The sequence below is a fragment of the Equus asinus genome, chromosome 21 (assembly GCF_041296235.1).
Source record: "Equus asinus isolate D_3611 breed Donkey chromosome 21, EquAss-T2T_v2, whole genome shotgun sequence".
Lineage (NCBI taxonomy): Eukaryota > Metazoa > Chordata > Mammalia > Perissodactyla > Equidae > Equus > Equus asinus.
In genome coordinates this window covers 18,540,055-18,555,562 of record NC_091810.1, presented here as the reverse complement: position 1 = coordinate 18,555,562, position 15,508 = coordinate 18,540,055, and the positions used below count along the sequence as shown (strand labels likewise).

Here is a 15,508-nt window from a genome sequence, read left to right as displayed (position 1 = left end):
GTGGTTAAGTTCAGCGCACTCCGCTTTGGCAGCCCAGGTTTGCAGGTTTGGATCCCAGGTGCAGACCTACACCACTTGTCAGCCATGCTGTGGCAGTGACCCACAATTAAAAAAATAGAGGAAGATTGGCACAGATATTAGCTCAGGGCTAATCATCCTCAGCAAAAAAAAAAAAAAAAAAAAAGAATATTCTTTGTGGCTCCCTAATAGCTCTTTTTGAAATGCTGAGGTTGCAGGTTCTGAACATGAAAGATAAGCTGTCTGGCAGGCCAGGGAAGGCCCTGGTGGAGAGTGCAGCACAGTTTGATTGGTGCTTTCCCACCTAAACTCTTAAAAGGTGGTGACAAAACTCAACACCGAGAAAACAGAAGAGTGCCTTAATCCCCCGCTGCTGATTGAAGCCCTTCTCATAGGCACTTATTTTAGAAATTGTCATTTATCATATTGATCACATGGTCTGTTCAGGTCTTTAATTAAGCAGACATTAGTTCTAGAATCAACGGCAGGGTTTTTCCTCTTGTAGAAAAATTGCTGTTTCCTGTAACCCCACATCGTGGAGAATGATTTGACAATGGATTCCTCTCTTCCCTTAGGCCTGCCAATCTTCCAGATAGAACCCCACCCACCCTCTCCCCCAAAGAACACATGCAAAGAAGATGTATCAGCATAAATAATTCATTGCAAACTCTCTAATGTCATACCCTAGTGGCTTGACGATTCACTCAGGAGTGTTAGGGGTGGGGGCAAGGAGGCAGGGCGTGTGATGAAAGCAGAGCACGTGCAGACAGGTAGCGGAGGGGCCGACTGCACGCCTCGCCTGCTGGTGCCCAGTCTTGGTCAGCTAAGCTCCCTTGGGCAGGAAGAAGCTGGGCCAGACCAGGAATCTTCAGTTCTCCCTTGCTTCCTCATTCATGGCCTTGCGGGGGTGAGGGAGGGGTGGGGAGGTAAGAAGTTTTCTAGCCGCTGGCTTGCGAGTGCTACCAGCTGAGCACGTGGTCCACAGGCTAGATTTGGCTGGGGAAGGCCTCCAAGGACTTGGGCCTTCATTGCATTATCTTCAGACAGGCAGGGATGAGGGCTGGGGCCTTGTCCTTGGGGGGCTGTCCTCCCTCTGGGGCATCCAGGAGCTGCTGCATGTAACAGGAGGTGCCGAGCAGCATGTGGCCTGTGGCCTGCATGCTGAAGAGGGCCCAGCGAAGAGCTTCCCTGGGTGGAATGAGAAGGGACTAGCGTCAAAACAGGAAGAAAACCCCGGCATGCATCCCCCAAAATGCCTCCTCCCCCATGCTCCCTTCATCATCTCATAAACTGTAGAGCGAGGTGCAAACAGGAACAGACGCTGCCTTCCCTCGGCAAACGGGAACAGGTCTACATGCATTACCTGCAATTGTACCTTAATCGAGATGTCCGTAACCTCCTGATTTTCTCGTGCAAAATTCAGGCTCATTTCATGAGGCCTTTTATTTTTGTGATACTGCCATGGACCTGCCAGATTGATCTATACAATATGGCTCTGCCCTTCATGACCTCTGTTCTGGACTCCAAGGCCTGTCTAAGTCATTTGCAGTCTAGCTAATTTTCAGAGTGCTGGATGTGAAGATCTCCATACCTCGTGTTACAATGTACTGAGAGCAGAGCTTGTGTCCGACAGGCCTGCATTCCCATCCGGTCTCATTAGCTGTGTGAACCTTGGCAAACTGCTATAGATCTGAGCTTCTGCTTCCTCATCTGTAAAATGGGATCCCACCATTTTGATCCTCACAGGGCTAGGAGGTTGAAATAATATAAATCACTTAACATGGGACCTGATGTGGAGAAGAGCAGGAGAAACATCAAGAATAGCTTGTTGGAGGCTTGACTACTTTAACCAAGCTCTTATCCAAATCTGTTTAAAAGAGATTGGTGAGGGTCACTAGGGGTATCTAGTCCTGGGGGGAACAAAACAAAAATAAAAACATCATGGCTGGTACTAACCCTTTAGTCCTCTGTTAATCTCCATTCAATAGAGGAACTTACATTATGGTTGACGTGGAGGGCGGCAGAAAGATAATTAGAACCATAAACATCTACACAAGAAAATACTTCAAAATTTTAAAGGCTATACCCGAGAAGTATACCCATTTCTCAAGTTAGAGAACTGAGCCTTAAAACCGGCTGTCCATCCATAAATAGGAACGAAATTCTGAGACATGCTATGACATGGATGAACCTTGAAAACATTATGCTAAGTGAAATAAGCCAGATACAAAAGGATAAATATTCCATGATGCCACGTGTATGAAGTAACGAGAACAGTCAGATTCATAGAGACAGAAAGCAGAGCAGAGGTTACCAGGGGCTGGATGGGGTGGAGCGTTAGTGTTTAATGGGTACAGAGTTTCAGTCTGGGAAGATGAAAACATTCTGGAAATGGATAGTGGTGACGGTTGCACAACATTGTGAATGTAGTTAATGTCGCTGAATTGTACACTTAAAAGCGGTTAAAATGGTAAATTTTACGTTATGTGTATTTTACCACAATTTAAAAAAAAAAAAGCAAACACCTAGCTAACACCACTCACTCACTACCCTGATTCCAGCTTGCTGTCCTTTTTTTTGATACCAGTATGTCTATTGTGTTTAGGTCTGAGAGTCCCATTTCCCCTAAATGGACTGAGTTTAAAGGCTGAAACTTCTTGCTCTAGATTTTGAAATCTGCAAACTGCTGGCAGCAAGCCCAGACCAAGAAGAGCATGACATGGTACAGCAGGAAAATGGAACCTCTAGCCGCACCATGAGGCTCAAGCCTGCCACTGAGTGTCGTCTCTGGCAAGCAGAACCCCGCAGCCTCAGGTCCCTCATATGCAGGTTGGGTATTCAGAGAACAAACTCAGAAAGCCAAGAAGGTCTAATATGCTGTAGCTACACACATTCCGGCAGAACTCTGGGGACCCTGAGCAGGATTTCTCAGACGCCCCCTGAGAACGAGTATCACCCGTGTCTTCCTTGGTCCTACAATTGTTTGAACTATTGCTATGTGCCAGCATTAGTCAAGGTACTGGAGGCAAGAGAAATTCTTGCCCTCTTGGAGCTTGTTCTGATCGCTTATCTCTCTATCTTTAGCTTAGAACATAGGCCAGGCACACACTGGGTGCTCAGGAAACACTAAATGAGGAGGAGCAGGATCTGCCAGAAGAAACCGGTGAGACGCCACGCTCGGCTGCTCACTAGCTTTGTGGCTTGGGCTGGCTGGATGCCCCTGCCTTAGTGGCTTCATCTATGTAAAGGGGTGAGAATTCTCTAGAGTCCCACTGGAGCAGCTGAATTGGGGGGAAACTACCATAACAGTACTTGTCTCAGGATTTAACATATTCTCATGCTTGATTATACTTTCAAAAGTAAAGTAGAAAGTTAAAAAAAAAGTTCACTAGACAATACAAATGACTATTGTCATAGACACGCAAATTAATTCTGTCCAGTGGAAGGACAATGATTTCATCCTTCCTGCTCCCTTGGAAAAATCCACTTTTGTGTCTATAGATTTAGCTCAGCACTCTCGATGGACTTATATATGGGTGGGATTTTTGAATTCTCCTTTGAACTGACTGCAACCTCTTACTGGTTCTCTCATTAATTAACGAGTTCAATAAAATCTTTGATACATGTTTGCTTTTTAAAAGTTGATTAGAAGACTACTTAGGAAAACTTACTATTTTAGGTGGAAAAAAATTAGCTGTTATAGTGGAAGGTAATTAGAAAAACTAAGTGTATCCCGGTTCCACCAGGAGGAGTATGTGCACCCCTTTGGCATCCACTAGTGTAAGCTGAAGTTCAGTCATAACGTTCTAGACCAATCTAACTGTCATGCTTTGTCAGAATCAACACCAGTCCCAGGCCCTAGAAGGCTGAGGTCCATGTGAGCAGACAGGGGCTCTCCCATTGCTGGTACCCACCCTGTCCCCAGCTAATCCCAATTCACTCACTTCACGATGCGCTTGGCCCCGTAGCAGTGCAGATCATAGGAAAGGGAGTATGTGCCGTAGAGAGTCGCCTTCACGTTCAGGCAACCAATAAAGTCCTGTGGGTTCAGCTTGTACAGGTCAAAGGTTATGCAGGCCACGTCGATCTTCTTGGCAGGTTTATGGGAGAGAGAGAGTTGGTACCTAGTGCCCTGCATCAAGACAAGCAGGTGGTTGGCACTCCTCAAGGACTTCTCCCAGACTCCCAATGTGCTCTCCCCACAGGTGGGACCTCACCTGCTCTGACGGGGGCTGCCATTTCTGCCCCTTCTGGAGGACCATGAACACTGTGTTGTCCGCCAGGGCTTGGAAATACTCTTCTGTCTCGACAGTTGTACCATCTTCCTCTAGCACCAGGGAGAAGGGCTTGTCTGCCAGCGTCAGGGTGTCCCGGACCTGGAGGATAAGGGCAGTGATGCTTCTGCCATCCCCCTGCAGCCACAGAACTGGTATGGGGAAGACTCACATCCCATCACCTCAGCTGCCAAGGAAAGAGCAGGTGGGCTGGGATCTATGGGATGGGACTGGAAGCAAGGCTCTTGCTGTGGGATCACCATCCAAAGACTGTCCCATTACGGTACCTCTTGGTACCTGGCTTCATGGTTAATATTCTAGAACAGTGCTGTCCAATAAAAATATAATAGGAGTCACATATGCAATTCTTTAATTAGATAAAAAATTGATATATAATTCACATGCTATAAAATTCACCCCTTTAAACTATACAATTCAGTGTTTTTTAGAATATTCACGAAGCTGTACAACTACCACTACTATCTAATTCCAGAACATTTTCATCACCCTAAAAGAAACCCAGTACCCATTCGTAGTCACTCCCCATTCCCAAACCCATGGCAACCTCTACTCTGCTATGAATTTGCCTATTCTGGACATTTCATATAAATGGAATCACACAATATGTGGTCATTTTAGACTGGCTTCTTTTACTTAGTATGTTTGCAAGATTCATCCATGTTGTAGCATGATTCATTCCTTTTTATGGCTGAATAATATTCTATTATATAGATGAACCGCATTTTTAACCCACTCATCAATAGATAGACATTTGAGTTGTTTCCATTTTTTGAGTATCATGAATAATGCTGTTACGAACATTCATGTACAAGTTTCTGGGTGAACATATATTTTCAGTTTTCCTGCGTATCTAACTAGGAGTGAAATTGCTCAGTCATACAGTTAACTCCATGTTTACCCTTTTGAGGAATGTCCAAACTGTTCTCCAAAGCCGCTGTATTGCTTTCTGTTCCCACCAGCAACATATGAAGATTCCAGTTTCTCCACATCCTCATCAGTGCTGGTTATTGTTTGTCTTTTATTTTAGCCATTCTAGTGGATATGAAGTGATTTCAACTCGCATTTCCCTAATGACTAATGACGTTGAACATCTTTTCATGTGTTATCAGCCATTTGTATATCTTCTTTAGAGAAATGTCTACTCAAATCCCTTGCCCATTTTTAATTGAGTTGTCTTTTTATTGTTGAGTTATGAGTTCTTTATATATTCTTGGTACTTACTCTTATTAGAATGTGATTTACAAATATTTTCTCCCATTCTGTGGGTTGACTTTTCATTTTCTGTTAGTGTCTATTGCTGCACAAAGTTTTTAATATTGATAAAGTCCATTTTTTTTCCTTTGGTTGCTTGTGCTTTGGTGCCATATGTAAGAAACCAAGGTCACGAAGACTTATATCTATGTTTTCTCATAAAAGTTTCATAGTTTTAGCTCTACATTTACTCTTTGATCCATTTTGACTTAATTTTGTACATGTGAGGTGGGGATCCAACTTTGTTCTTTTGCCTATGGATATCCCATTGTCCCAGCACCATTTGTTGAAAAAAGTATTCTTTCTCCATTGAATAGTCTTCGCAGCCTGTCAAAAATCAATTGATCATAGATACTTGGGTTTATTTCTTGACTTTCAATTCTGTCCCATTGATTCACTTGTGTTATGGGCTGAATTCTATCCCCTCAAAATGAGCATGTTGAAGTCCCAAACCCCAGTACCTCAGAATGTGACTGTATTTGGAGATCGGGTCATTAAAGAGGTAATTAAGTTAAAATGAGCTCATTAGGGTGAGCCCTAATCCAATAAGACTGGTGTCCTTACAAGAAGGGGAGCTTAGGACACAGAGACACAGTGGGAAGACCACGTGAACATGAAGATGGCCATCTACAAGCCAAGGAGAGAGGCCTCAGAAGAAACCACTTGGCAACATGTTGATCTTAGACTTTTGGCCTCCAGATTTGAGAGAAAATACATTTCTGTTGTTTAAGTACCAGTCTGCAGTGCTTTGTTATTTTAGCCCTAGCAAACTAATACAGGGTGTCTATCCTTATGTCAATACCACAGAGTCTTGATTACTGTAGTTTTGTAGTAAGTTTTGAAATCAGGAAACGTGAGTCCTCCAACTTTGTCTTTTTTCAAGATTGTGATCGCTATTCTGAGTCTATTGTATTTCTATACAAACTTTAGGATCATCTTGTCAATATCGACATAAAGAGTAGCCGGGATTTTGATGGGGATTGCATTGCAACTGCAGATCAAGTTGGGGAGTATTACCATCCTGACATTAATAAGTCTTCCAATCCCTGAGCACATTTGTCTTTCCGTTATCTAGGTCGTCAATCTAATTTATTTCAACAATGTTAATTTTCAATCTATAAATCTTACATTTTTGTTATATTTATTATTAAATATTTTATTCTTATCGATGCTATTATAAATGGAATTGTTTTCATTTCATTTTCAGATTGTACATGGCCAGTGTACAGAAATACAATTGATTTTTGTCTATTGATCTTATATCTTGAAACCTTGCTGAATTTGCCAATAAGCTCTAATTGTATGTGGGGGGGTGTATGTGCGTATGTATTCCTTAGGGTTTTCTCTGAACAAAACCATGTCATCTGCACATAGAGACAGTTTTACTTCTTCCTCTCCAATCAGGATGCCTTTTATTTTATTTCTTGCCTAATCACCCTGGCTAGAACCTCCAGTACAATGTCGAATAGAAGTGGCAAGAGCAGATATCCTTATCTCATCCCTAATCTTAGGGGAAAAGCTTTCAGAATTTCACCATTAAGTATGATGTTAGCTGTGAGTTTTTCATAGATGCTCTTTAGCACACATAATGTAATTTTAAATTTTCTAATAGTCACATTAAAATAAAAACAGGTGAAATTGCTTATATTTAATTCAATCTAAAATATGATTTCAACTTATTGTCAAGGTAAAATTCATGAGATTTTACTTTTTTATATAAAGTCTTCAAAATCCTACATGTACTTTATACTTAAGCACATCTCAATTTCAACTAGACATATTTCGAGAGTTCAGTAACCACATTTAACTAGTAGCTACTACATTGGATAGTGCAACTCTAGAGCTAAACAGATCTAGGTTTGAATGCTAGCTCCCTACTCCATTATTCTGAATTTAAGCAGGTTATCTCATTTCTCTGAACTAGTTTCATCATCTATAAAGTTGAGGCAAGTACAGTCTTAGAGTCCTCACAATGAGTAAATGCAAAAGTGTATGAGATGACAGCCTGGGTTTAAATCCTAGTGAATAGAGATGGCCTCTGCCTGCAGATAATGGGAATAGCAGTAACTACCTCAAGGTCATGATTATAAGAAATGCTATAAGTCACCTGGCAGAGAACATGGTCCATAGTGTGCGTTTACAGAACTTTATACAATACTGATTAAAACGGAAAGAGAGGGGCTGGCCCCGTGGCCGAGTGGTTAAGTTCGCGCGCTCCGCTGCAGGCGGCCCAGTGTTTCGTTGGTTCCAATCCTGGGCGCGGACATGGCACTGCTCATCAGACCACGCTGAGGCAGCGTCCCACATGCCACAACTAGAAGGACCCACAATGAAGAATATACAACTATGTACCGGGGGGCTTTGGGGAGAAAAAGGAAAAAATAAAATCTTTAAAAACAAAACAAAACAAAACAGTGAGGTTATTTAATAAATAAATAAATAAAATTGAAAGAGACCCATGACATGTCATAGAATAAAAGTTCAGGCTATAAACTACATAATCCCATTTAAGTAAGTTATATATAAGGATAGATTATTTAGGACATTCACGACCACATCAATAGTTATCTTGGAATAGTAGAATTCTCATTTTACTTTTTTGCTTGGATTCACTAGAGAACATATTTTCCTGCTTAAAATCCTTCAATAAAGCCCTGAGATGAGCAACACACCAATAGCAATGAACATACCTAGCTCTCAGACCTTGACTTCTGAATAGCATTCTCCATTAAAATGAAGTGGACCTCCTTAGGAAAAACGGCCAACTCAAGGGCCAGGGCAGGAAAAGCACAAGACGAGCCTACAGTACCTGGTTGTGCCCCAAAGTCAGGAAGCACTCAGAGAATCATGGGGACATGGCAAAAGGCCACAGAGGCCGGCCTGAAGGCAGTCCCACTGGCCAAGTCTGGGACAATGTGAGCGTCAGCAAATAATCTGTTACCATCCTTATATCCTATTAAAATAGGAATATTTGGGTCGCTTTCAATATACGTAAACGAATAAATTGAAAGTAAGATACAGAATGACATATTTACTTATTACAAAGTACCTCCCTGGAAAATAAACACAAAGGGAAAAATAACTTTACACAGAGAAGCCTGACTGCACCTCCTTATTCAAACAAAGTTAAACAGTAACGTGACAAATCAAAACTGTATGCAATTTTGCAGTGACAACCTATTTTGATCAGATTCCTGCCAGATACACAACGTGAGTCAAGGAAATAGACAATTGCAAACTGAGGGACGATAAACAAAATAACTGGTTTATAATTTTCAAAAGAGCCAAGGCCATTAAAGTCAAGGAAAATTGATGAACTGTTCTAGACTGAAGGAGACTAAAGAGACGCACAATTAAATAGAACATTTGGTCCTGACCTGGATCCTTTTTTTTTTTTAAAGATTGGCGCCTGAGCTAACAACTGTGGCCAATGTTTTTTCCTCTTCTTCTTCTCCCCAAAGCCCCCCAGTACATAGTTGTATATTGTAGTTGTGAGCGCCTCTGGTTGTGTTATGTGGGCTGCCACCCCAGCATGGCCCGACGAGCGGTGCCATGTCTGTCTGTGCCCAGGATCCGAACTAGTGAAACCCCGGGCCACCGAATGGGAGTGTGCAAGCTTAACCACTCGGCCACGGGGCTGGCCCCTGACCTGGATCCTTTTGCCATAAAGGACGTTATGGGGAAAATTGGAAACACTTGAACAGAGTCTCAGGATTAAATCGTCATGTAACACTGTATGTTTCCCAGTTTTGATGGTCGTGTTGTAATTATATAGGAGAATATCCTCGCTTGCAGGAAAGACCACTGAAGTATCCAGGAATGATAGGCATCAGGTTGGCAACTTCCCCCCTCAAGTGACTCAGGAAGGCTTGTGCTGTTCTTGCAACTTTTATTAGTTTGAGATTGTTTCAAAACTAGTTTTTAAAAAAGCCTCCAATGGCTTACTGTTATCTTTTAAAATGAAACCCAATTGTTCCCTGCCGTAGCCAATGCAGAACTTCGTACTCTGATCCCCTGCCAACCACATCACCTCACGCTCTCCCCCTCGCTCTCTCTACTCCTTTCTTTCTGTTACCAAACTTGGAAAAGCAGTCTAGATAGGCTCACGTCCTCCTGTTCTATCGGCAAGATTCACTTCTGGCTGTATTCCGTCTGGGAAAGATGGACCCTCACAGCTGTTCCTCCCGCATCCACTGGAGTTAGGACACTGACTAGGAGTTCCCAGACTCAGTGGCTACGAGAATCTTCTGAAGAATCTGCTAAAAATGACAATTCAATTCCTGGGCCTCACTCATGACCTAATCAGTCTCAGGGGGTTAAGTCTGGGAAGCCAAGCATAACAAGGCCATTTTGATGCAGGAGGTGGTCCCCAGACCTCAGGGTAAAAAGCAGTACTCAGTCTAGACTCGAGTGTGAAAGAGCCCTTTTTTTTTCTTTTTTCTTTTTCTTTCTTTCTTTCTTCTTCTTCTTCTTCTTTTTTTTTTTTTTTTTTTTTTGGTGAGGAAGATTGGCCCTGAGCTAACACCTTTGCCAATCTTCCTCTTTTTTTTCCTCTCCAAAGCCCCACAGCATAGTCGCATATCCTAATGGTAATATGTGGAATGCTGCCATAGCATGGCTTGATGAGCAGTGCTAGGTCCGCGCCCTGGATCCAAACCAGCAAACCCCAGGCACGAACCTAACCACTACGCCAATGGGCCGGCCCCTGAAAGAGCCCTTTTGATTCAAGGCACAAGAAATGTAGTCAGGCACAGCCAGAAGCCTCACAAGGGATGGGAAATTGGTTCCCGGGAGAAGAACAGACCTAATTCAGAGAAATGGGGCGGAACCAGGAGTAAAGGGTTAGGTCAGCGATGATTTCTATGTTTCCTCCAATAACTGGAAACCTAATGCAAACATTTGATCTGTACCAGGCACTTGGGCTTACAGATGAGCAGGGGTCCCACCTCCTGGAGCTGGTAAACTAATGGGGCAGTGAACCACACGAGTAAGACTCAGCCAGATTAGATGAGGCTGTAGGAGGGGCAGTGGGAGGAGTTACCCCCAACAAGTGCAGAGGGAGCACGGAAACGGGGAAGAGTATCATTCTTGCCTGCTGTTACCAACATCCACAAGAGCTGTGTGTCCTTGGTCTCCTGCTCTGGAAGCTTACCTGATCAATAGTTTGAAGAAAGCCTTCCATAGCTACTAACAAAGCCTTACACGGAAGGCCAGCGTAGGAGACCGACCTGAGGAAAATGGCCCTGGCTGAAGGGAGGAGGTGGGGAAGAAATCTCTAAAATCTTGCCCATTTCCCCAACTTCCCCACGCACTTCTACAAGTTTAAGAACTACTGGAAAAGGGAACCTAAGGGTCCTTTCAGTGAGAAAAATATGCTCTGAAAATACCACTGACCTGTTGTTAGTATAGGATGCCAATATACTGCCCTTCCCCTGTCACCAGACAGAAATCACTAATCCATTGGACAGCACTCCAGCCAAGCGCTACCACCCCAACAGAGCTGGCATGAGAAAAGAAATCTTTTCACCATCCAAGCCATGAACTCCACCCCTGCTGAACTCCCAGCTTGTGACCTGGAGGACAGAGGCAGCCGGCAGGGCCAGTTCTCGGCCAAGTCTCCAGTGGTTGGGCTGTGCTGAGGGCGGGCCCGTCCCTCACCTTGTGGAGGAGGTCCTCGAGACTGTGCGCCATGATACCCTTCCTCACACTCCGGTCAGCGGTGCTTACTCTGTAGGGCCGAGTCCTGGGGGCGGCTGGGCTGGGCTCGGACAACAGCTGCTGGGTCACCACCGAGGTGCTCACTGCCGTACACCTGGGGGCAGTTTGGAGCATCAGAATGAGCTGTCTGCTCCCTCCAGCCCTCTGTGGGGTAACTCACTCCCCCATCCCTCTAGGCTGAGCTCATCATATTCCTCCTCCCTTACCACCCACCAAGCCTGCTCCAGGTAGTCTTACTCAAAGGCCTGCTAGATCAGTGCATCTCAAACTGTAGCGGGCATGTAAGCCCCCTGGGGATACTGTTAAAATGCGGATTCTGATTCAGTAGGTCTGAGGGGGTCTGAGATCCTATATGTCTAATAAGTTCCCAAGTGATGTTGACTCCCTGGTTGACACTGACCACGAGGAGTAGCAAGGTGATAGGAGACCCACCCCACATTTCCCCAGTTACTGCTTTCCTCTCTCGGCCTCACTGTTCTCACCTGCAGAGTGAGACGACGTGGCGAAGCTGAGGTCAATGTAAGGTGGTTTTGAATTCTGACATACCCAGTGTACAAACAAAGGAGTGGAGGAAGCCTGGGTTTTGGAGTCAGACAGACTCAAGTTTTAATCCTGGCTCCACTACCCATTTGCTAGGTGATTGAGAGTGTCCACTCTGTGCCTCAGTTTCCCCATCTATTAATTTGGTATAATAATCTCCATTTCCCAAAGCTGCGGTGAGGTTTAAAGGAGATCAAGAACAAAAGCATCAAGCACAGTGTCGATCTCTTTCTACTCAACGTGTCATGTTGGTGGAGTGGGTGCCATCATTAACGCCACCTGAGGACTTGTCAGAAGTGCAAAATCTCACGTCCCACTCCAGACCTCCTGGAGGAGCCTCCACATTTTAACAAGATGCCGAGGTGACTTATGTGCCCATTGAAGTTTGAGAAGGTCAGCCCGACAGCCCACAAGCAGCTCCCTTTCCTTCTGCCCTTGGCTTTCCTCACCTGGAGAGGGACTTGGGGTAGAGAAGGCTGAGAGACTTCATGGCATATTCCATCCTCGTCAGCTGGACCTGGGAAGGAAGCAGAAACAGCTGTCTGGGGTGGGATGGGAGGGTCCCCTCTCTCTCGTCATTTGACACAAGTCAACCCCTCCCACACCCAGCAAGCCTCCGGTCTGGTTGCCCCTCTCAGCTCACACACACTTTCCGCAGCCCTTCTTCTGTCCAACCCCGTGCACACCAGCTGGGACCAAGCTGGAGACCCCTCAGTGCCCAGGCTCCGCCCCTCTCAGCAGCTGCTCCTCCCTCCCCAGGACTACTCACTCCATGTTTCTCTGACCCTGGTCTGGTCACACTGGCCAGGGATCCCAAGTCAGGACTGAGGAGGCCCTGCCTGGTTAGTTCCCATCCCTGGGAGCAGAGTCCACTTTATGCTGGCAGGAAGTGAGTCATACCACCTCACACTGCTGGGGACCCTTCCCTCACCTGTCGTCCGGAGACCTCACAGGCCAGGCTCACAAGCCACACAGCCCAGTCCAAGCCTGCCCTGTCCTGTGGGTCCTTGAGCCACCCATACCCCTCCTGAGGCTTCCCACTGACCAAAGGGCCTTTCTGCGATGATGGAGACATCCTATATCTGTTCTCTCCAGTACCGGAGTTACTCGCCCCATGTGGCTACTGAGCACTTGAAATGTGGCTAGAACAACTGAGTTGGATTTTTAATTTTGCTTTATGTTAACTAATTTAAATAGCCACTATGGCTTATGGCTACTGGCAAGCACACTGGACAGCACAGCTCTAGCCGACAGCCCTGCGCTCATCGGCCACTTTCTCTCCTAACCCTCTAGGCTCAGCTCCTGCAAGCTCCAGGCCTTTGCGCAGGCAGCTACCTTCACCTTCAACGCCTTCCCCTGGCCCGGGGGAAACGCCGGCAGTCTCCAGGCCCCAGTTTTACTGCTTTCCACTTTTTGGGAAGCCTTCTTAGACGGCTCACAGAATTTCCCCTTCATCCTGTCCTTCCTACTTCCTATCCAAGTGCGCCTGGCTGTCTGTTTCTGCCTTAGGCCCCAATCCCTGGGCGCCTCGCCCTGAGATGTTCTCCCTATTCCCAGCACAGAGCAGCCGGGCACAGAGCAAGGGGCTCAAGGAGCGGTCATGGAACAAAAGCCCCCTCTCCAGGCAGGTAAAACCACTCTCCCCTCCTAACAACCTGAGGGACTCCCCAGCCCAGCCCTATCTGTGAAAGCCCCTCCCTCACTTAGCACTGCTCAAGCCTGCCTGCTTCAACCCCACTCCTCACTCCCTATCTGGAGCAAAACTCGGCCAATGCCTGCCTCATCCTCTCTCCAGGAGCCAAAAAAATCCCCACAACAAAAAACTCCTTACCTCCCCCTCACAGGCTCCTAACCTCCTTATGATCCTGCCTGCTCAGCCCAGCCCTCCCTCCATTTTATTTCCAGCTCCCAGGGAAGCCCCTCCTCCGGCCTCCAGCCCCATCTGGGGAAAAGAGCATGCACAGCGAGAGCGGGGCATGGCCTTTGGGATTTCAAGCCAGCCTCACTTCCAGAAAAAGCCTGAAAGGAGGGGAGGAGGCACGTTTCGAAAGCTCTGGGACAGGGTACGGCCCAGGATGTGCTATCAGGGACAGAGGGCACAGAAAACAGGCAGATGTAGTTGTGGTCCAGCTCCACCCCATGTTCACTGTTTGAATGCAGACAAGTTGTCTAACCTCTGTGACCCCAGTGTCTCTCACCTGTATAACAGGGATGACGAGTCCTGTGTTAAAGGATTGAGGTGAGGATTCACGATAATAAAAGGGCTTTGCATAGAAGTGAATATTGGTGTTATTGATAATATAATCATTTAATAATAGCACAGACCAAGACTAGCTGAAAGGTGTAGTGGTTAAGAGTGTCAGATTTAAGACTGAGCAATTCTACTCATAGATATATGTATATATATCTCCACGAGAAATGAAAACATATGTCCACACAAAAGGTCGTAGCATTATTCATAATAGCCAAAATATAGAAACAACCCAAATGTTCATCAACTGATGAATGGATAAAAAATGTGGTAATCCATAAATGGAATATTATTTGTCAATAAAAGGGATATATGCTACTACATGGATCAACTTTGAGAACATCATGCAAAGTGAAATAAGCCAGTCACAAAAGATCACATACATGTTTGTATGATTCCACTTGTATGAAATGTCCAGAATAGGCAAAATTATAAAGACGGAAAATAAACTAGCGGTTGCTTAGAGCTGGGGCTGGGGAGTGGGAGGAGAATGGGAGTGACTGCTAATGGGCACAGGGTTTCTTTTAGGGGAGACAAAAATGCTCTAATCTATTAACCCAATCACAGTCTATTTTGGTGATGGTTACAACCCTGTAAATATACTATAAACCATTGAGCTGTACACTTGAGTGGGAGAATTGTGTGGTACGTGAATTATATCTCAACAAAGCTGTTTTTTAAAGAAGAATTTGTTTTTCTTTTAGCACAGGCTTTTTCACACTAATGTATCAGAATGACTGGGAGGGCTTGTTAAAAATCAGAGTGCAGGGGCCAGCCGGGTGGCAGAATAGTTAGGTTCCTGTACTCCGATTCAGGGGTCTGGGCTTCAAGGGTTGGGATCCCAGCGTGGACCCACCCAGTGCTCATCAAGCCATGCTGTGGCAGGGTCCAATACACAAAATGGAGGAAGACTGGCACAGATGTTAGCTCAGGGCCAATCTTCCTCACACACAAAAAAAAAATCAGATTGTAGGGCCTCACTCAAGAGTCTCAGTCTGCGGTGGGCCCTAAGAAAGAGTGTTTCTAGCAGATTCCTAGGTGATACTAAAGCTGAGGCTACTTAGGGACTCCACTTTGAAAACCAGCAGTCCAGCACTTGCTGCATGATGTAACTCTTCTAAACCTCACTTGGATCTGACGAATGGGGATTAAAAACAGCTCCCATCCCACTGGGTTATCATGAAGATTAAATGAGATAATCATGAAATGTACTTGCTATAGAGCTTAGTGCATCCTTCAGGCTCAATAAATAGCTATTATTATTATCATCATTAAGATCTAACTCCTTTCCTGGAGGAGCTTCCAGGCAACCATTACTCATTCATTCAGCAAATACTTATTAGGCACTTACTGTGTGTCAGCTCTCCCAGGGGCCAAGAATACAGCAGGAAACAAGACAGCCTTGGCCCACACTTCAGGAGGCTGAGATTCCTGG

The 15,508-nt window shown here is 45.2% G+C and overlaps 1 protein-coding gene across 2 annotated transcripts; it reads right to left on the bottom strand.

Annotated features, from left to right (window-relative positions):
- Positions 1-659: 659 nt before the first annotated feature.
- Positions 660-13,742, bottom strand: CIDEC (cell death inducing DFFA like effector c). 2 transcript variants are annotated; one of them, XM_014848128.3, is made up of 6 exons: positions 13,654-13,742; positions 12,272-12,339; positions 11,223-11,376; positions 4,236-4,394; positions 3,963-4,150; positions 660-1,206 (listed from the first exon to the last, which is right to left on the bottom strand). In XM_014848128.3, exons 2-6 carry the CDS (start codon positions 12,322-12,324, stop codon positions 1,044-1,046), a joined length of 717 nt encoding a protein of 238 aa, XP_014703614.1. In that variant the 5' UTR covers positions 12,325-12,339; positions 13,654-13,742; the 3' UTR covers positions 660-1,043. The 2 variants fall into 2 exon arrangements, with proteins under 2 accessions (XP_014703614.1, XP_044611144.1); XM_044755209.2 differs by lacking the exon at positions 13,654-13,742 and adding an exon at positions 12,592-12,636.
- Between the last annotated feature and the right edge of the window lie 1,766 nt (positions 13,743-15,508).